Source organism: Grampus griseus, assembly GCF_964374135.1.
Source record: "Grampus griseus genome assembly, chromosome: 1".
Taxonomy (NCBI): domain Eukaryota; kingdom Metazoa; phylum Chordata; class Mammalia; order Artiodactyla; family Delphinidae; genus Grampus; species Grampus griseus.
Genome location: NC_139017.1, coordinates 57,187,675 through 57,210,386, shown reverse-complemented (window position 1 = coordinate 57,210,386; position 22,712 = coordinate 57,187,675). Strand labels below are relative to the sequence as shown.

General features: G+C 44.6%; 1 protein-coding gene across 1 annotated transcript in view; it reads left to right on the top strand.

Annotated features, from left to right (window-relative positions):
• TNR (tenascin R) overlaps positions 1–22,712 on the top strand; it is a gene marked incomplete at both ends in the record, with an annotated part of 83,191 nt that overhangs the window by 3,692 nt on the left and 56,787 nt on the right. Inside the window, 4 exons of the mRNA XM_082672256.1 lie at positions 6,966–7,229; positions 10,539–10,654; positions 12,877–13,027; positions 18,262–18,531. Coding sequence (XP_082528382.1) covers positions 6,966–7,229; positions 10,539–10,654; positions 12,877–13,027; positions 18,262–18,531 — 801 coding nt within the window. The remainder of the gene's footprint in view (positions 1–6,965; positions 7,230–10,538; positions 10,655–12,876; positions 13,028–18,261; positions 18,532–22,712) is intronic.

The following is a 22,712-nucleotide window of genomic DNA, read 5'->3' as shown; positions in this document are numbered from 1 at the left end:
ATTATTGTCACTATCTCACCGTTATTGCTCATCTTCTGACTAAATCAGTGACTCTCACTGATAAATTTGTGGTTTAAACAGTACAGATTGAGTGATTGATCTTGATCTTTTCCATTTGCAGTTCAATCTGTAACAGTGGGCTCAGAGTGCCCATTGGGAAAATTGAAAATAAAAAATAACAACAAACGAACATTGTTAAGCTTTCTGATGGGTTGATTCTAGGAATTTTCTGATCAACCTTCTGACCTTGGTTTAAGGGGGAAATCCTGGGAGGCCAGCTTCACAAGCCTTTTATTCTTGAGCATCATCAATGATTCCCACCTAGGTGCCAGACCAGTCAGACAAGTCTCCTGCACCTGCAACTTCAACCTAAAATTTTTTAAAAGATCGACGGCAACAACTAAAAGATAAACAACAACCCACTGCTTAGGAAAAAAAATATTTTCACGTTCTTCTATTTTTTTCCACAGTCAATGATTTCATTTAGCCTCCTAATTTTGTTTACTGAATATCTTACTGAAAATATAAATAGCTGTTATACCAGTTGTTCAGACGGAAAAGTCAAGCAGAAGTTAAGCTTCGTCTTTCTGAATCCAAAGTCCTAGGTAATTGCTGGGAAGAGGAGGCTGAAGCATGATCCTATTCCCACCCACAGGACGAGGCTCCATGAGGCCCCATCAGAGGATGCTAAGGAGGCTCCATGAGGCCCCATCAGAGGATGCTAAGGGTCCATTTGGGCCCTTTTCTATGTATGGCTATTCTGTAGTTCACATCCTTCTTAATAAAATTGATCTCTGTTGGGTTGTACATACTTCTCATGTTCTTGACCCTCCTTTTCCACAGGGATGGGTTCATTTGCAAACAGAATCTTAATCTGATCCAGGGTCCAAACTGAACTGGAGATAAGCCCTTCTGGTCACGCAGGGAAGACTCAGGAGCTGCTAGCATAACTACAACTGGGTTGAGCCCAAACCATGAGCACATGTTACCTCCAACACATTACCTCTGTGCTGTTTGAGGAAGACTTCTGGATGCCCAGATAAATTACTTTACAGGTTCCCAAAGCATGTGAGGAGGGACAGTTGCATAATCTCCATCTGTTTCTATAGCAACCATGGAGCCACCACTGATTCAGCAGGTGCTGCTCTCAAGGCTTTCTTGTCTTTTAAACCAAATGCCATGGGTCTTTTCCAGAGAAGTAACTAGGTCATTATCTAAAGTGCTACTTCACTTGCTCTTTGTGAGAAGGCTCTAGGAGAGGGGCTGCTTATCCACTGCTTGACTTTTCTGGCCAGATGCACCCACTCCAGCATTACTGCTCCCCTCGCCAACAGCAGTGAGGAGAGGAAAGAAGAGAACGGGTAAGGTGAAAACATGGAGAGCCACAAAATGCACTTCTCCACAGGTCATTCTTTTCTCTCTGGCAAGGGCATGGAAAGTGGCTGCCCATTGTGTGGACTTCATTCTGAGGCTCCTTAGGCCGCTAGAGCTTAAATGCAATTGAATAGAGTCGACAAGGCCACTCTATTTGACTCCCAGCCTTGATCGTTCTCATAGCGGGCCACGGGACCAGATCTCAACCTTTCTGCCTCTGTTCTCTGGCCCGGTAAAGACAATAGAACAAAAAAATTCATGAATATGAGCACTTAAAACAGGCTTTGAAAGAAGCTTCTCTGGGCTTCTCATTTTACAAATTGAAAAAAGCAGCAGCCCTGAGAGACAGGAAGATTTTTCCACAGCCAGACAGCTAATTAATGGCAGGGCAAAAATAAGAACGCTGGTCTCCTACCAACTTCTAGCACTCTTTAATCCTCCCTGGGATGCTAAGTAGAGTGGAATCAGAAAATAAAAATTTTGAAAGCCACATACACAAAGAAATAGTCTTTTGACATGAAAGCTGAGCTCTGTCAAATGATAAAAAATATTAGGTGTTGGAGACGGGGTAAGGAAGCACGTCCAACCATTTGTCCACGCCTGCCCCCAGGGAAGGAGGTTTGGCCACAACTCCCTGCAAAGCAACAGGATGAAAGAACAACCAGAGCAGGGGCTTGAAACAATCCAGAAAGCCGTTCCCTGGACTTCAGTCAGACCTGCAGAGATTCATCACCACCAGCCTCTGCGTCTGCTAGCACTGCGGCCAGCCCAACCTTTGGCACCTGAAATCACTCGCTCCTCCGAGCGAGACACTTCATGGAACTAATTCCAACTGCTCTCACCACATATGTGCAAAATTGATGCGAGATCTAAAAAGTAAACAGCATGGCATCTTTGCAGATAAGCAACTCCAATTCCTCAAGCCGCAGTTTACTCCTTTTTAACTGCCTGCTCTTCCCCAAGTTCCCAACTTGGAGCCCCAAAGAAAGTAATACTAAGAATAATTCGCAGCCCCCCCGCCACACACTAAATTCCTTGAATCAAGGCATACGGCTCTTTTACAGTTTGCTTTCTAGCAATACCATTTCATTTTATAAGAATTACTGACACCCAATGTACACAGCTGCTGCTAAGTTATAGGGTGAAAGGTGATGGTCTCCTCCTTGGAGCCACCGTTCTCAAGAATGCTTCTTCCACAATCGACACCATTGCTTCTTTCTCATCATTACCACCACCAGGCTCAGGTCTCAAGATAAAAAACTTGCCAAGTGAAGTTGTCAAGATGAAAAAATCCTTCTGCACCTGTTTTTTACTTTAAAATCCCCAAATGCTCTGCTTGGATCATTCTCCTTCGTCGTGATTAGCTTTATTTTCTGGAGAAAGGCACTAAAAATGAATACACTGACTTGTCCCAAATGCCCTAAGAATTGCTGGTGACTTGAAATTTGGAATGGCTGTTTCTGTCACCATGACAGGAGGAGTCCCACACAGGAAACTTGGAATCAGCGTGTTGAATAACAAAAGGCAGGCCCTAGAGAAGCTTTCTTTTTTTTTTTCTTGTTGTTGTGCTTTTGTTTTATTTATTTATTTATTTTTTAACATCTTTATTGGAGTATAATTGCTTTACATTGTTGTGTTAGTTGATGCTGTATAACAAAGTGAATCAGCCATACGTATACATATATCCCCATGTCCCCTCCCTCTTGCGTCTCCCTCCCACCCTCCCTATCCCACCCCTCTAGGTGGTCACATGCACCGACCGGATCTCCCTGTGCTATGCAGCTGCTTCCCACTAGCTATCTATTTTACATTTGGTAGTGTATATATGTCCATGCCACTCTCTCACTTCGTCCCAGCTTACCCTTCCCCCTCCCCGTGTCCTCAAGTCCATTCTCTGTGTCTGCATCTTTACTCCTGTTCGGCCCCTAGGTTCTTCAGAACCATTTTTTTTTTTTAGATTCCATATATATGTGTTAGCAAACAGTATTTGTTTTTCTCTTTCTGACTTACTTCACTCTGTATGATAGACTCTAGGTCCATCCACCTCACTACAAATAACTCAATTTTGTTTGTTTTTATGGCTGAGTAATATACCATTGTATATATGCCACATCTTCTTTATCCATTCATCTGTTGATGGACACTAAGGTTGCTTCCGTGTCCTGGCTATTGTAAATAGTGCTGCAATGAACACTGTGGTACATGACTTTTTGAATTATGGTTTTCTCAGGATATATGTCCAGTAGTGGGATTGCTGGGTCATATGACAGTTCTATTTTTAGTTTTTTAAGGGACCTCCATACTGTTCTCCATAGTGGCTCTATCAATTTACATTCCCACCAGCAGTGCAAGAGTGTTCCCTTTTCTCCACACCCTCTCCAGCATTTATTGTTTATAAATTTTTTGGATGAATGGCCATTCTGACTGGCATGAGGTGATACCTCATTGTAGTTTTGATTTGCATTTCTCTGATGATTAGTGATGTTAAGCATTCTTTCATGTGTTTGTTGGCAGTCTGTATATCTTCTCTGGAAAAATGTCTATTTAGGTCTTCTGCCCATTTTTGGATTGGGTTGTTTGTTTTTTGATATTGAGCTGCATGAGCTGCTTGTATATTTTGGAGATTAATCCTTTGTCAGTTGCTTCATTTGCAAATATTTTCTCCCATTCTGAGGGTTGTCTTTTCATCTTGTTCATGGTTTCCTTTGCTGTGCAAAAGCTTTTATGTTTCATTAGGTCCCACTTGTTTATTTTTGTTTTTATTTCCATTTATCTAAGAGGTGGGTCAAAAAGGATCTTGCTGTGATGTATGTCATAGAGTGTTCTGCCTATGTTTTCCTCTAAGAGTTTTATAGTGTCTGCCCTTACATTTAGGTCTTTAATCCATTTTGAGTTTATTTTTGTGTATGGTGTTAGGGAGTGTTCTAATTTCATTCTTTTACATGTAGCTGTCCAGTTTTCCCAGCATCAGTTATTGAAGAGTCTGTCTTTTCTCCATTGTATATTCTTGCTTCCTTTATCAGAGATAAGGTGACCATATGTGCGTGGGTTTATCTCTGGGCTTTCTATCCTGTTCCATTGATCTATATTTCTGTTTTTGTGCCAGTACCATACTGTCTTGATTACTGTAGGTTTGTAGTATAGTCTGAAGTCAGGGAGCCTGATTCCTCCAGCTCCATTTTTCTTTCTCAAGATTGCTTTGGCTATTTGGGGTCTTTTGTGTTTCCATACAAATTGTGAAATTTTAGCGAATCCTTCTTAAAAGAAGTTTCTTACCTCTAGGATAAGCACCAGTCTGGAATTGGTATCCTAAACGATAGTCTGAATTATTCACTGATGTAGTTTATTTTTGTGGGCTGTGTATAAATGAAGGAAAGTATCTGGTACAATCAGTGACCCATCCTACAAATTGTAGAGGAAAGAACACATTAAGTATAGATCTTCGTTTGATAATCAGTTCAGCTACGACCCAACTCCCTTACTTTTGGCAAGTCCTTTAGCCTGCGTCTCAGTTTCTCCATTTGTTAAGTTGGGATAATTATATCTACCCAATCTACCTCATAGAGCTGCAATTAAAGGATTTTTTTTAAAGTCTAGTTAGATGGTTTATCTAAACATGTTTTATAGACTGAAATGCTATGCAAATATAAAGTGGTATTGTACACTGGCTTAGAGATTCTAGAAGCATTGTGCCTGGGTTCAAATCCTAGCTTCTGTGTTTGCTGACTCTGTGACTCAGTTTTCTTCTCTATAAAACAGGGGTAAAAATAATACCAATTCCATAGTGTTGGTGAGACGGTGAAATAAGAAAATCTATGTCAGAATGTATAGCATTGTCCTTGGTGCATAATAAATGCTCTATATAACCATGCAAAATACTGATAGGTTCTATATACCAACTCTTCTTTCCCTGGTCCAGGAGTCACCTGGTATGCATTATACAGGCTACCCCAAAGATCTTAGTGCAATCAAAGCTTTCATCATGCCAGAGTTAGAAATGATATATGCTTATAAACTATCATTTGAAAGTTTGATTATTTAAATTTCATTTACATTCATCTAGTTTTATAAATTAAAAATTTTTTTGTTTTGGTCAACATTTGCCATCTTTAATCAGAGGAAGCTCTGCTATCTAGATTGTTTTATACCATTCACAATTTGGGGCAAAAGCAATCAAAGCATATGCCCAACATTGTAAATATATGTTCCTAATTTCCATCTTATGAGTCCTCATTTACACCTCTGCCAAGAATTTGAGGCTGAGCACCACAGGGAGCACAGGCACCTTCTTTTCACATGGCCCTGTGACTAGCAGCTGCCTCAGTCCTCTGCTCTTGTAAAGGTGAAAGAGTGAGGATTCTCAGAGGAGAAATTCAATACCAATGACAACTTTTAAACTAACCAAAACCTCCACTGCATATAAATTTATAAGTTAATTATGACTATTTAAATACTGGCCTGATCTTCGAGTTAATCTATGGGCAGGTCCAATTACAGGTATACTGGCGTTAATCCTAATTGATCTTAAAGTTTCAGTCATTTAATACCCCCACTACTGGTGAATCTTCACTTCCCAAGGGAACCATACATGAAAGGCTATTTCAATGAGGTTTAGTTTTTGGTGATTCTCTGAATAGCATTTGAAAAGTAGAACAAGAGAGAAAAGCAAAGCCCTCAAGTATGCTCCTTTCTCATCATCCCCAAAATCAAGGCTAATAAAATTTGTTTAACACGAGTTACATTTCTTTCAAAACTTAAACAGTCTCCTTTTAACAGGGAAAATAAAGTGTTATTGAATGTCTTCATCAGTCCATGGTATCTAGGATTTACTGTTTTGGCTTCTTGTATTTTGCAATATAACCAGGAATAAGCCTTTATTTCCAGTTGCCAAATCAAATACTGGCTCCCAGGGTAATCTGGTAACAATAATTTATTAAACTACCAAAAATATTAGCCAATGTATGCTGTTAAATATCTAACAACTAGATCTCTGAGGGAAAAAATCAAAAGCCCCACTTTGTAGCATTTGCCAACTTCCATGGTGTAAATACTCCCTCTGTGGCCAATTTCAAACTACCAACATGAAGTCACTAAATGTAGAGTTGGAAACAGCTGTGCATTAGCACACAATTACATAGTATTTCTACCAGAGAGATACAACACATGTAAATTGACTCAAGGGCATAGATAATAGTAAAATGTAGTGAAGTAATTTGCCAGTGATGAGTTTGGAGTATTCATAATTTTGTTTTTAAGATAATTTACTTAATTGTAAGTTAATACTGAGTACAATTTAATCTTTAATAATGACTATTTAAAACTGTCTTGCAAAATTCGACAATCAACTTTCCTGAGCCAGTAGAAGCCGGCTCCAGCACACCACTAACTCACAGCCCTATAGGGATGGGAGTACTGAGCACAGAAAAGATAAGAACCTGCCTGCAAAGGGAATTACCAATCACTCAAAGGCAATGAGCTGAGCAGAATATACAGACAGGGCATGTGGGGTGAGATGTGAGGAAGGAAGTTGGGTCCAGGATGGGGAAGGCAGTCCTCTGAGCTCATGCTATCTGTGTATTGCCTCCTGGTAGTTGCCCCTCCAGAGGACTTGCGAGTGGCTGGTATCAGCGACAGGTCCATTGAGCTGGAATGGGACGGGCCGATGGCAGTGACGGAATATGTGATCTCTTACCAGCCGATGGCCCTGGGGGGCCTCCAGCTCCAGCAGCGGGTGCCTGGAGATTGGAGTGGTGTCACCATCTCGGAGCTGGAGCCAGGTCTCACCTACAACATCAGCGTCTACGCTGTCATTAGCAACATCCTCAGCCTTCCCATCACGGCCAAGGTGGCCACCCGTACGTACCATTTCCCCATCCTGTTTCATTCTTCTTTTCTCCTACAGGAGATCATGGGCATTCATGATAGTAGTGTCTTTTCTTAATTCTTCAGGGATGCCTGCAATAATCATTGCTCTTGAGGGGAAGGGCTTCCAACGTGACCCACTTAGGAAAGGGTACCTCATTAAAAAGGCACTTCCAAAAATGAGTTTCCAAATCTAGGCAACCCCTATCAATTATAGAACCAAAAGGACAAAAAGTACTTTAATTATTGAGTTCTGACTTGTTATAAGCTAGTCTGATTAGAAGTCAAGGAAAGTATGAGACTTATATAGACTTCAAATCTAGTTAGAGACTAGAAACCAGGAGATATGAAATAGGATGTATAATAAGCAAGTGTAAATGGTACGTTACAGATGGTAAGTGTATAACAGAGTGGGAAAAAAAATCTTATTTAAAACCACAACTGAAAACTCCCACCTCTCCTCATAGCATATTTCTTCGTGATCATTTATTTAGTAAAATATCCTGATAGTCCATTTTGATTATAAACGTTGAGGCTCTAAAGCATCGTCTAGAAAGACAACGGGGTAAAAGAGAGACAGACAGACACAGACACACACTAAACTCTTCTCCATGAGAAATGGAAGTGTTCTATTTATAATAGAGAAACTGCTATAGGTATGTATCTATATTTTGTATGTTTATTTAAGCACAGAAAATTTTTTTAAAATTGCATGCCAACTATTAACATTGACTACATCGAAGAGCAGAATAAGAAAGAGATGGGAAGAGGCTGCTATTTAGTTTTCTTTTTACACCTCCGAATTCTTCAATTATCTTTCCAACACCACTTGTTCAGCTCTCAAATGCCAGCTGGGTGTCCAACAATCCAGTTCAATTCAGTTCAATATCCATCCACCTGGAGTTAGCATCAGATCCCACAAGCTAAGTCCTCAGTCTCACAGGGCCTCCACGTCAGTTGCCATCACAAGTCCCAGGTTGTCACCAGGACTTCTGACTGACCAGCTATAAATTTAAGGAGTTCCCACAACCCCTGCTTACTTTTGGTAATTCCTTAGAACTCACAGAGCTTTACTCTCTATTACTAGTTTCTTATAAAGGATACAACTCAGGAACAACCAAATGGAAGACATGCATACGGTGAAGTATGGGATGTGGAGTTTTCCACGTTCTTTCTGGACAAGCACCCTTCTCAGTACCTCCATGTGTTCACCCACCCAGGAGCCCTCTGAACCCTGTCGTTTAGGGTTTTTTTTATGGAGGTTTCATTACACAGGCATGATTGACGAAACCACTAGCCATTGGTGATTAACTCAAGTCAGCCCCTTTCCCCTCCCTGGAGGTTGGGAGGTGGGGCTGAAAGTTCCAACCCTCTCTCTAAATCATGTCTGGGTTTTTCTGCAGACCAGCCATCTAGGAGGTCCCAACTACCAGTTATCTCATAATCATACAAAAGATACTCTTATCACTCTGGGAATTCCTAGGGTTTTGGGAGCTGTGTGCCAGGACAAAGACCAAATACTTATTTTTTATTACATAATGCAGAGAATTTAGCAGTAGCAGGAAATGGGAACAAGATGTGACCATGAAACATAAGCCCCTGGGTTGGTAAATGGGACTTATCACCAAATATGGGATGAGAGATCTGAGCCCATTTTATGTAGCTCTTAAATGACAAGATGGTATCTGGGTAACAAATGTCATGAAAGTTCAGAATAAGAAGAGGTTGAAGTAGGAAGAGTTGGCTTTGAAGTCTTCATGGAGGCCCAGGGACTTGAGTTGTGCTTTGAAGGATGTAAGCATAGGGGCAAGCAGAGGGAAAAGGATTTAAGAAGTCATTTTGTCCCCTTGCTTTTCAGGTGACAAAGATCCTGTTATAATATTGGACTCCCCCTATGAATGCTGCCTTTTTTTTAATATGCCTGTAATTATCACTGTTTATATTTGACCTTTTTCTTCAACTCCTCTCGTGCCTGAGAACTAATTTAAAATATTTGCAATGATTGTGTAGAGAGGCAGGTCACCATCTGCCGCTTTTCCCACCTTGCTCCAGGATGGGTCAGCTCAGCAAGAGCCTGGCCCGACTCCCAGGCGTCTCTTCTCTGATCCACGTGCACATGCCGTGATGAGGTTTCCATCTCCCATGGCCTTTATTACACCAATTCAGGGCATCCCCTCAGGCAAGCTCCCAGGTGACAAGGACAGAATCATGTAAGCTCCCCTGACACGCCTTCAAGTGGGTTCAGAATCAGCCCTGCCTTTCACCAAGAAGCGTGAGGAAGCTTCCAAACAGGAAGGATGAGAATCTGTCAATTTTCCAATGGGAATATCCCAGGAGAGGCACAGCTGAAATGGGAGCAGGCTCGCTGGAGAACTGAGAAAAGTCGTGCTGTCGTATTTCAGGGCTGGTAATTGGAACTCCATTAGGACAAGCATACTTCCACCTGTGCCTGTGCGTGTGCATGTGCGTGTGCGTGTGCGTGTGCGTGTGCGTGTGTGTGTGTGTGTTGTTGGGAAGGGGGCCGGGGGGGAGGGTATAGGGAATGGAAAAAGAGGGAGATAAGCAGAGGAACTAAAAATGAGACACATGAGGCAAAGGTGAGTGAAGGAGAGAAGGGAGAGAGAATGAAGGAACAGCTGGAGAAAAGAAGAAGCTAGTGGAGTGAGAGTGAAAACCCCAGTATCTACTACTGTCCCTTGATTATGCCCTTGCTTTGCTTGTATACATGAAATGGAAATTTCAGACCATCCTAGACGATTTGAGCTAAACGAGATATTCTTAGGGCACATCACGTGATCGAGAAAAGCATTCCAGACTATATTCTGAAGTTGGCTTTCTCCACGTCTTTCATTACTCTCTCTGTGCCACGGTTTCCTGGGTGTGAAATGGAAACAGTGATGTTAGCCTTTATATTGTCTCTCGGGAACCCTTAAAGCCTCTGAAGACAGTGTTCAGTTTCTCTGAAAAAGGCACTATGTTAAATGCCAAGATTCACCACCTTAGTAAGGAAAGGAAAGTGTGTTTTTTATTTTAATAGTAACCTATTATGTAACAGAAAGCATATAAAAGTATTTATTAGGTTATGTTTGTTTACTTTATTCGTATCTTCGCCCACACTGAGTGCCAAGACCACAGTGACATGGGCTGATCCCTTACCTGGAACCCACCACCTCTGTAATGAGATTGGGATAGCCTGCCCATCACACGCCACCACACCCATGGCGTGGAGGGAGCCCCAGGTAATGCTCTCTGCCCCTGCCAGGGAGAGCCATGACATGGTCACCCACATTGCTGTGTTCCAGATCTCTCCACTCCTCAAGGGCTACGATTCAAGACAATCACAGAGACCACCGTGGAGGTGCAGTGGGAGCCCTTCTCGTTCTCCTTCGATGGGTGGGAGATCAGCTTCATTCCAAAGGTAACCCCCACCTGTCAGACTGCCGAACAGCCTTATTTGGGGTATTCATACCCTCAACTTGGAATCGGGGCAGCAAAAAAGGCACTGCCCCCAATCTCTCTCTCCATGCCATCAGGACACAAAGGGGCATTCTGTGGGTATATGGGCTACAGAACATTTCTTTCATAAAGGCTTGGTAAGGACTGAGTAATGGCCCTGAGCCTGGCACCTGAGCCTTGGATGACAAGAGAATGCGGAAGCAGCCACCAGCCCCAGCTCTCTGCTCAGAAAGCTCTAGGGTTTAGCAAGCTGTCATTTTAGCAAGTCCGAAAACTGAGACCTTCAAAAAGTTGGGGTGTCTCTTTAGGACATAAGAAAAGCCAAACTGAATCGGTCTTATGATCAACCCACAGCTTCCTTCTGTGCCGACAGATGCCCCAAAAGTCAGCTTGCGTGGCTTCAGTCTCTAAAGGTCAGAGATGTAACACAAAAACACCTTTCACAAACTATTCATTGAGAAAATTTTTCCTTAAGCAAATTATATTATTAGTCTTTGAGTTAAAAATTATCCCAAGAGTCCTTTGCATTCATCAAAGCAGTATTTTATTTTATTAACCCTAAAACTACTTTTCTAAGGTGCCAGAGGCGCCTGACTAGTTCTAGTTTTCCAGATTTATTAACGCCACTGATGGTTTCCCTAACTATACCACTCATAAGGGTATAATGTTTAATCATAGTCCTTTCCTCTGTCTTCATCTTTCAATATCAAAGAGGATTTTTTCAGTCATTCATCAGACTTAATGACAGATGACACATTTGTGGCCGATGAGACTACGATTTCACCATTGTTTTACTTCAAAATTCTTAGAGGCATGGACTGTTGGGACTGATGACCCTTCATTTTATATCTAGTTTGTTTAGTTTATAGAGACTAAGACTCAGTGAACTTAAATGATTTCAGACAGCTAGTTGGTGGCAGGCTTAAAAGAAGAATTGGGTCTCCACTTCCTATTCCAGGGCTCTGTCTACTTCTCTTATGTGGATATAGTCATGCCATGGCAAGCTAAATACATCGAAGCAGACATTCTCTACACATACGTTCTTATATGTCTTATCTGCATTAAAATGGCCAGTAAAGTATGGTGGGCAATTGGATTTATAACAGGGCAGAGAGAATCATGTCACTCTGCCACTCAGGCAGGAAAAAAACCAATGCCAGGTTTGCCTGTTTTATATCCGATATGTAAAACTCTAAGAGTGGGGCTAGCCAGAGCATGCCAAGGTCATATATGCAGCCACAGAGAATAGCTGTATCATCTGTAGGTTGAGGCCAGTGGGAGGTCACGCTGATTTATAAAAGTGTGGCTATAAATTACATAATAGGGCACTCCAGGTGACATGAACAGAGACCAAAGAATAGTGGAGAAGTGCAGTGCCACAAAAAAGAGCCCTCTTGTCGCCTCCATTTCCAGAGGCACACAGAGAAAATGTATAATAATAGGCAAACAGACAGACAGACAGGTGGGTAGAAAGATACAAAATCCTGGACCCAGCATCATCAAGTTGATCTTTTTCATTTCCTCTTCCACCAACTTGTCTCTTTCTTCTCTCCTTTGTATTATTCTTTGTTCTACCCCTTTTCTCTTCCTTGTGCTTCACAGCTGGTTGTGTCACGGATTCCTAACTCATCTGGGTAATAAGACAATGACAGACTTGCAGCCAGTGTAACACCATGACAAACTCCAGATACAGCAAAATAACAGCTCCGGCTCATTAAAAAACTGGGAATGTCTTAGTTTGAAACATGTTGTCATGTACATAAAGATGTTTACACACATACATACACAACTAGACTCTTCTGAATAGCCAAGGGCATGCTCACCATGATAAATGCCAAAAACTCTCATAGATGGTAAGCACCAGACATTTCATTTTTGGCAAGAGCCAATCTACATCACCTCATGACTAATTTTTATTGGCAAACTCAGTAGACTCAGGAGAGGCCAAAGAAATGTTCTTGAAAATTGGTTCTCCGTTTGCCAAATCCTCATAGAGTGGTGGCATTCTTCTTGATCCTCCTGGGAGTCATTCCTGGCCCCAGACCCTCAGCTGTCAGCCTGGAGGGCAGAGAAGTGGTCCCCATCTTTAATCCACAGTCGGTGTCCCACACATTTCCCTCCCATTGATTTCCTCTTTTGCTTTCTCTGCTTCTCCCTTCCCCCCTCCCCACCCCTGCCCTACAGAACAATGAAGGAGGGGTGATTGCCCAGCTCCCCAGTGATGTTACATCCTTCAATCAGACGGGATTAAAGCCTGGGGAGGAATATACTGTCAATGTGGTGGCTCTGAAAGAGCAAGCCCGGAGCCCCCCTACCTCGGCCAGCGTCTCCACTGGTGAGTGCCCCCAACCTTTCACTTTATGGCTAACCATTAGGTCACTCAGGAAAAACTGCAGACGCACCCAGGAAGTAGAGAGACAAAGGGGTGCTAGGATTTCTCCCACAGCTGAGATTAATTTGGGTACCTGGAGACGGAGCTACTCGACCAGATGCTCGAACGTCTTCCTTATCCTTGCAAGCACAAAAATCTGCAAGAGTATTCTACGGGGAAATTCTTTGTTAGGATCTCCAGTGTATGTCTTCTGATCTTACTCACTAAGAGGCCTTGTTTGTCAGCCCCTAGTATCTTGAGCTTTGGAGCCAGCAAGAGCTAATTCACTCTTATTTATTGTGAGATTTGCGGAAAGTCATTTGACCTTCCCAAACCTTGATTCATTTGACAATGATGAACTTCATAGAAATGACATGAGGATTAAATCAGATAAAGCACACAAAGTGATTAGCACTGTGTCAATGACAGTGAGTGCTCGATAGCTTGTGTGTATACATACACTCAGAGAACACTTTTAGAAGTGAGAGCGGGAAACGTCGTTCAAAACCAGTAAATTGTGGGTTGGGTCACTGTTCAAGGTGATGACTTAAGTTGATTATTATTTCACCCCCACAGTGCCTCTCATGCAAGACCATTATATTTCTAGGTTTGATTAATTAACTGTATCGCATTTTGCTTTATTGTTTCCTTCGCTGACAAAGGATGCTGTAAATTAACGATTATGATACATGTGTGTGTGCCCTCACGAAGAATTTCTCAGAAGTTATAAATAGCTTCTGGTATCATTTTTGGCCCTCATTTTATTGATGGGAGGGTTGAAACTCGAAGGTTAAGCAATGGTCCCTGTTAGTAACAGAGACTGAGGTAGGCGAATATTGGTACAGCTTTATTTTTCATAAACAGAAACTGACACCTAAGAAAACCAGTCATGAGTGTGGGACAAAGGCCAAGTTGGCCAGAAAAGGGAATCACAACGCTATATAATGAGCCCATGTTTATGGATTAGTGATTCATACGTTGTTAATTGGATCCAAACTAAACAGCATCAGGTGCTGAGGCTTACGCTCAGACTAGAAAACACTGGTTTAAAACTACTGTGGCATTAGATTATGCTCCATTAGAGCACCGGTTTTCCAGGGCCACGCCTCAAGGCAAGGAGGAAGTGGAGATGCAGGTCTCTAATTACTCCCACTCCCATGCCCCTCACACCTTCCAACCGAGGCAGCTCCACTTTTGTCTGTTTTATGTTTTGTACAATCATTTAAGATTTTGTTCTTTTAAAAAAGAATATTAGCCCTCTCCTCCCCCAAAGGCTTTAAAACTACTATATTAATCCAAATACATTTTAGAAGAAACGCTATAGCCCTAAAGTCTAAAAGTACTCTGGACACCAGTGTCCAGGAATCTCTCCAGACACCAGTGGCCCGAGTTTTTCCCCAGTTCTGCTTCCCAAGGTTATGCTGGACCCTGAAGGGTTGATTTGGTAACACGTGTAGATTCTCCTCTTCTGATGAGGAATGTTTCAGGGTCCCCAAATCACTTCTGTGATTTGATATTAAGAAAGTATTAGTAGAAAAAAAAAAAAAAAGCTAGAAGGAGATGGTTCATGAGAGGGCAGAGAAGAACATTACAGAGGGAGGATGCTTTTCTTCCAAAGTACTGACAGCACTTAGAGAAGACAGTCCAACTCTGCTTTAGTCTTCTACTTAAAACCACATTTTGACAACATTTGCAGTATTTTTTGGTTTGGAATTTCCTTAAGATTAAAATTAAAAGTTCCAGATCTAGTCATCTGTGGTAAAGCCAGGCAGAATTTTTTCAATTAAGAAAAAAACTCCTAGTTCATATTTTGGGATTGTGTACAGAATTACGAAGAAATGGAAAGACAAATATTTATTCCAGTTTACTTTTTGAGTAGGATGTGTGTTTGTTTAAAAATTAGGGCCTAACTTGAAAGTAAGCTGATACCTCCTTGACTGGAATGGGACATGGTTACCCAATGGCCAACTGAAGGGCCGAATCCAAGGACGGCTGCAGAAAAGATGGTTGGCTCCCAGCCCTGTCTGCTGTTTTTAAGAAACGATTGTTTAATTATTTCCCTACGCTTATGTCTGACCCACACCAACCCCCTGCTGCTAAGCTCTGAGTCCTCATCAGGCACGCAGGCTGGCTTCTTCCAGGCAGGCCATTTTGGGAATTCAAATTACAAGACCTCCTGCAGCCAGAGTCCTCGGTGCTACACAGTCACATTTTAATATGAGCAATCATTATGATTAGGATTTGGAGACTTAAAAGAGCTGATGGACAAAAGCCTTACATGGTCATTTGAGTTTTGGTGACATCTTTTTTTTTTTTTCAAGAAGCTCCAATTCATTGAAATGCTTCACTTTCTTTCTTATGCATATAGAGAGTCATCTATTTACTTCATTTACTCAACACCCATTTACTGAGTGTCTACTATGTTTCAAGCACTATGCTTATTCAGCAGTTAGGAGATAATTTCCTCCATCTCATTATTAAATTAAATGGAATTTAAAAGGCCCAAGTTACCTAAAACCACTAAATACAGCATGCAGAAAAGAAAACATCTGGATATATTCTGTTAAATCTCATTATTACTCCAAATATGAAAAACAGGACTTCACTTTCACTCCAAACCAGGTGGCACCAAACCCAAAATGGTCTGGTGATTTTCATTTTGGCTGGTGCCAGACCAAAACTCCTAAGATGCTTAACAGAGAACAGGACTGGGCTACACCCAGAAGGAGGGTGGGGTACCCAGCGAAAGGCCCAACTCGGAAAGAGAGAGAGGCTCCAAGTCAGGCTGAGACAGTCCTGAGGGAGACACTCCATTCTGGAGACAGACGAGGAGGTGGTCCAGTGCAGACTGGTTAAAAAAACCAGAAAACAGTCTTCGTCAAGACTCTCTGGTAACAAGGGAAAAACACTTTCTTAAACTAGCTGTAGCAAAAAAGATAATTTACTGGAAGGACACAGAGTGTCTTATGAAACCCCAGGGCCAGAAACGCATCTGAGTCTCACAAAAGACTTGAACCAAAAAATGGACAGTCAAGAACCGAGTTATTCTCTATACCTTTCTAGAAGCGCCACAAGGTCACTCACTTCTGCTTCTCTCTGTGTATTTGCTCCTAAAATTCTGCACCCAGTTCCAGTATGTGTGTGACTGGGGGAGGGGTTCCCCACACCAAGCAATTCTCTGCAACACCAGCTGGGTGTCCTACCATTCAACTCAATTCCAACACATCTACCAGGAGAGAGCATCGAATTCCACAGGTTGGAGGGCTCAGTCCCACAAGACTACCCTCCACTTCAGACGCCAATCACGAGTCCAGGTTGTCACCCGTGCTTCTGACTGACCAGCTACAGATTGGAGGTTCCTACAACCCCTCCTTGGGTTTGATTAATTTGCTAGAGAAGCTCATATAACTCATGAGGAAACTCATTTTCTCACTGAATTACTGGTTTATCACAAAGGATATTAAAGGATACAAATCAACAGCCAGATGAAGAGATACACAGGTGAGGTCCTGAACAAAGGAGCTTCTGCTCCTGTGGAATTTGGGGCCCACGGCAGTGGCACATGGAAGCATTCTGGTTCCCCAACCTGGAAGCTCTCCAAACCCAGTCCTTTTGGGTTTTTATGGAGGCTTCATTACATAGGCATGATTGATGGACTGACCAGATGTCAGGGGTGGGACTGAAAGTTCCAACCCTCTAATCACCTGGTTGGGTCCCTTGGCAACCAGCTTTCTCCCTCGCTTTATTAACATAACAAAAGACAACTTGATCACTCTCATCACTTAGAAAATTCCCAGGGTTTTAGGAGCTCTGCACTAAGAAGGGAAAACCAAATATGTATTTATTAGAAAATCACCTTTTCCCCTTTCTCCTCTTCTCTCTCTCTCTCTCTCTCTCTCGCTCTCGCTCTCGCTCTCGCTCTGTCTGTCTCTCTGTCTCTCTCTCCCCAGATCAGATGTTTTCTATTTATTTGTGAATATGGTAGAGAATGGCCAGACCAGCCCTGGCTCTACATGGTCCAAAATCAGCTAACCAGAAAGCCAGAGTCTGTGGTTCCAGTTCCAAATCCTTGAAGAATATGAATATTCATGTTAATCAGCCCCAGCTAGAGGGGTGTAGTCCATAATAAATGCAAACATGGAAGCCAGGCCAGCTCTTTTTAGAAGGTAATGAGTAATTCAAAGGAGGGCACGTCAGCCATCCAGACACACCATGAGGAGTTGAGAACACCATTTTCTGTTCTACCCACTAAGTCCTTTCTATTTCCCTTCTACATTCTCTCACCTTGCCCCACCGCCACCATCATCTAATTCAATATGAACAGGACCCCAAGTGGGTGCTGGAACCAGGGTGGTAGGACCCCTAGGAAACCAACCAGCTTTTCCTAGGTAACACCATCCCACAATGGTGTTCCCTTCAGGTGCTCAGTGCCAGAGGCCAGGACTCATGAGGGACAAATGCTGAATAACCTGGAGGGACTGTGTGTGACTGCAGTGCCCTCCTGGCTCAGGAATACGCAAGAACCGGTGGGGAAAAAATAGCCCACAAGACGCTGTTCCAAAACAGAGATCCTTGTTTTTACAGAAGAGCAAGTTTCCCCAGAAGGCATATTTCATATCCACAAATACAAATGTCTGTTGGGTTTTTGACTGTCTTAGCAGCTGGTTGACTGAGTTGTCGGTACAGCTGAGCAGGGACATCTTCTGGATACTCGTGATGCCCTCATTGGCAACCAAGTTGGAAGTCTCAGATGTTTAGATAGGGCTGCTAATTTCATAGGTCTTTCCTTGGGGCTCACGGAATGTGAGAGCTGGGCAGCTGGGCACACACGAGAAACACAGTTCTCTGTTGTCTGTCCCATAACCTCCTGACAGAACAGTGCTGGCCCTCTCAAGCCAGTAAGTGCCCTTCCCCTGCCTAAACTGGGAAGTGCCAATCCTAAAAACCACAGCCCCGTGACAGCAAGATTCAGGGGACCTAAGATCCAGTGTCTGTTCCCCCACTGAAAAACCATGTGTCCTCAGGAAAGAGATTTTATCTCACTGTGTCTCAATTTCCCCATCTGCAAAATGGGATGATAATACCTATTCTCTCTCTGACCGACCAGGCTAATGTAAGGAGGAAAGGAAAGGAAAGAGCTTCAGTCAGAGGCTCACTTCTCAAACTTTTTTTTTTTCTATTGGATCTTTCTCATTTAGTCATTGATGGGCCCACGCACATCCTGGTTCGAGATGTCTCCGACACTGTAGCCTTCGTGGAGTGGACCCCACCTCGAGCCAAAGTCGATTTCATTCTCTTGAAGTACGGCTTGGTGGGCGGGGAAGGCGGGAAGACCACCTTCCGACTGCAGCCTCCCCTGAGCCAGTACTCGGTACAGGCCCTGCGGCCTGGCTCCCAATACGAGGTGTGGGTCAGCGCAGTCCGTGGAACCAACGAGAGCGAGTCCACCACCACACAGTTCATAACAGGTGAGGCTGTAGGTGGGGTGGGGCAGGGGCGGGGAGCAGAGCCTGAGGAGGGGAGAGGGTGTTGAGCCAGCTGGTATCCTCATGGCAAGAGGGGCATCCAGGGAGAGAGATGACGTGTGCTTGGGCATCCACGTATCACAGCCACTGCAAGAAGGAAGCGAGAGGTTTCAGGGCATCCTGGTGAGGTCACATCTCAGGGCAGAGGAGCGCACAGCACCAGTGGATGGGAGAGCTGGGTTCCTGTCCTACCTCTGCTACCAGCCAGATCTGTGACTTGACAGAAGTCTCTTCCCCTCAGGTTTCAGGTTTCTCCTTTATAAAATGAAAAGTTTGTCCTGAAGTCACTTGACATCCCCATCGCTAGCCCAAAGGGAAATTTTGTGAGGGTTCAGTACCCCTTCCTGGAGTCACTTTATTGCAATTTGCCGGAAATGGCTGTAATGACTGCATAAATCCACAGTGACTACACCAGCACAATGGCGCCCCTTGGAGTTGTGCAAAGCCGGGCCTGCGTGCCTGGAAGCAGGCCTTCCACCTGAGAGTCTGTGACTCATCCTGCCGTTTGCGGGCACCGGCAAGAAGGCTAATGTAGACCCGGCTCCAATAGTCGGGAAAGGCCAGACCTCACGACCTGCTCCCTGGCTCTCTAGGAGCCCATCAGGCCAACCAGCTAGTGGACAGGAAGGTCAGGCACCATCCAAAGACAGGCTCCCTGGCACTCTCACTGGGTGATTGGGGGCTGTGATCCGACAGTGAGTCTCTGTCTAACCCAGATACCCAGTCTCGGCCTCTCTGCCCTGTTGGGGGGCAGCAGGGGGGTGGTCACACATCAAGGAATGTCTCCGACAACTCCCCAGTTGTTGCAGAGATCAAAGGAAACTGCCGGCTTCTGTAAGATCTAAGAACCAGCATCTCCTGATGGGGTAAAGTAGGAGAATCACTAATTCAGGCATCCTACATTGAGTGGTGGCCTAAGCATCTGTTACAGGATGGGGTAAGCCAGCCAAGGGGCTGCAGGGAGGTTCAATAAACAGCACCATTACCCTCCACCTGTGTTTAAAATCAGCTGATAAATAAGGCAAAGAGTAAGACAGATGGAGGCCAAAATATCCCCTAGATTGGAGCATGTAGCTTAGTGTTGGATGGGCTCGCCAACGGATGAACCCTGTGGACCTGGGCAAGACCCCCATCTGGCGGAAGCTGTGGGGCTACGCAGGTTAGGGCTTACAGCACAGAGGAACAAGCAGAGGCCGATCCCCATGTGCAGATGGCTCCCATGAGAGAGGGTAGCAGGAGGGCCGTGCCCAGGCCTGCCACAAAACTCACCATGGAAGCAAGTCCGTCTTCCCCAGCAGAAGAAAGAGGGAGGCCGGGAATCTCATAACGGGTTTCCCTCCACCCCAAAGGAAACATTCCCTGTTACAAGGGAGCAAGCATGGACACTGACGAACCAGAGACGGCAGCTTGATTCTGAAAGAGGCCCTCTCAGGTTTGCTCTCCAGCCCCTGTGTTAGACTCCACCCCAGCCACGGGTCGCTGGTCAGATGTTTTACTGAACACACGTTGGGATCCCCAGTGACTGTGCATATGTCTTTAAAATAAAGGGACTACATTCTGCCCATTTCTCTTGCCGTCTTTTCCCACACTGAACCAAAACTGCTCAGGGCCTCACACACAAGCTCCCTTCTTGGTGAATTCAAGGTCAGCCCTGCCCACCCCCCAGCCTTTGCACCCCCAGGACACGGTCTGCTCTGGTGCTGGGACCTCCTGAGGGCCATGAGTCCTGCATTCTTTTTTAATTTCAACACAGTTTTTGTGTGAAAAGTGGTTTCTTTGTGCTTTACTCAGATAAGGAGTTTGAAGAGGCAGAAAATGAGACGAGAGCTCTCCAGCAGCAGGACGGAAAGCATAATTCTTGATGTTTACGTCAACGAGATGGAAGCAGGACTGGCTGGTGGCCCAGGAAAATTCCAATCAAGACAATTACATTCTGCCTCCTAGAAGCTCCCCCGGAGTTTCCGTTCGTTGCGTGATTCTCTGTTTGCGGTTGCCTGGAGGATGGGCAGCTGCTAGGTGGCTACCTTCTGCAGGCAGCAGCAGCCCGTACCTCCAAGCTGCCCCCCTCTGCCCGAAGCGGATGAGGGGGCAACAGGGGTGGGGTGCGTTGCCGCGGACAGCTTTGCAGCCCAGCTCTCAAGGCCTGGGGTTGGCAGGTGCTGGTTGAATGAGGAGAAGGTGCCTGGACCCTCACGGCAGGACCCTCAGTCATTTCAGAGCTCTGCTTAAACTCAAATTAGCCAAAGTGCTTTTCCAGGTGATGGCTTCAACACTAGGAGCGCACTAATTGCACAGGCAATTAAAACGGGGATTTGCTTCCTGCGTGGTGAGCAGATCTGTCTGGGTCTTAGAGCCGCTCGGAAAAAGGAAAGCACCGATGGAAGCCCACTAAGGCCAATGGTTAGAGAGAAGGCCACCCAGGGAAACCCGGAGGCCAGTCTCCCGAACCTCCCTGCCCTCCGTAGCTCTGGTTGCAGTTGCCCTCACGGGGGCATTCCCGGGACTCTTTTGGTGGATCCTTTGGCAAACCGCAGGAGAGAAGCACGGAACAGATTCTCCCTCACAGCCCTTGGAAGGGAGCCAACACGTTGATCTCAGACTTCCAGTTTGTGAGACGATACATTTCTATCCTTGAAGCCACCCAGTGTGTGGCCCTTGGTGGTGGCAGCCCCAGGAAACGCAACAAAGGCCCAAGTCACAACAGCTGGAGCTCCCACCTGCTGGGCAGGGACTGTACTCCGGGATTCTCCAGGAAATGCCTCCACAAGTTCAACCTGGATGGCCCTTGTCAGCCAGCCAAGACCAGCTGCCCTCAGTCAAAGCTGTTCTTGTCCCTGTACCACCTGGCCCCAAGCATCCTCAAAGTCCCCAGCTGGAATATTTAACAAGACTTTCCCAAAGGCTTTGAGGGAGCAGACAAGACAGAGAACTGCCAGTACCCATTCAGCCACTTCACATGTGCTTAATGAACACCTAGTAGGTGCCAAGCACTATCCTAGGCAGTGAGGATGCAGAATGAACAAGACAGATAAGATCTCAGTTCACAGGAGTTACATTCCAGGGGGGGAAACTAAATAAGGAAGAAGGAAAGAAACATATGGGATCATTTCAATCACGAGGATTATGCTAAAAAAATGAAATGGATGATACAGAGGGAGTAGTCAGAAAGGCCTCTCTGAGGAGCTAAAGTTTTAACCAAGACCTAAGTGACCTCAGTCATGTGAGGGTCTGGGGAAGAGCGTTCCAGGCAAACGTACCAACCAGTGCAAAAGCCCTGGGGTGAGAATAAGCTTGCTGTGATTCAGGAGTAGGAGAAAGGCAGTGCAGCTGGAGCACGGTGAGTAAGCGTAGAATGTTCCAAGGTGCCACCTGAGAAGCAGGCAGGGCCAGATCACGTAGAGCCCTGACACGATTAGGAGTTCGTAATAGGACGCCGTGGAAAGTTTTCAGCAGAACTGCTTGATTTAATTTATGTTTTAGAGGTGAGAGTCTACAGCTGCAGCCTCTCCACAGGGCCCCCACTGGACACCTGGCTTTACCTTGCCCCTAGCTTGCTGGTGTGTTGCAGAGACCAGCACAGCTCCCACTTGCCAGGGTGCCCTTCAGCTGCGCCTCCTAGAGGTCAGGCTTCAAGACCTAGGGGGAGCAAACCATTTCACTCCACCCCAGTCCTAAGACACCTGCCTTCTCCAGCCCTCATTCTCAGGATTGATCTCCTTGGGGATCATTGACATTGGAAATGTCCAGTCCCTTCAGAGGAAACACTGCTGCCTATCCACAGGGCACAGGTCCTAAGGCCAAAAAAGCAAAAAACAAATCCATAGTCTAACAAACATTTCCCAGGTCTGAGGTCTTTAGTTGTGAAGAGCAGTAGGTAAATACAAGACTCAACCTGAACCTTAAGTGAATCTCTTTTTGCTCCAGTTCCATTCAGGCCACACACCCCCCAAGCCCCACCCAGTCCTTTGCCAGCCTCTCCTCCCACGTGAGATTTAGGGATCTGCAGCCCAGAGCATTCCTCCTACATACCCCTCTACTCAAGCTCCTCTTTCCATCCAACTGATCGAGAAATCCCACACACAGCACGTGGATAATGCAGTTTCCAGCATGCTAAACCCACACTG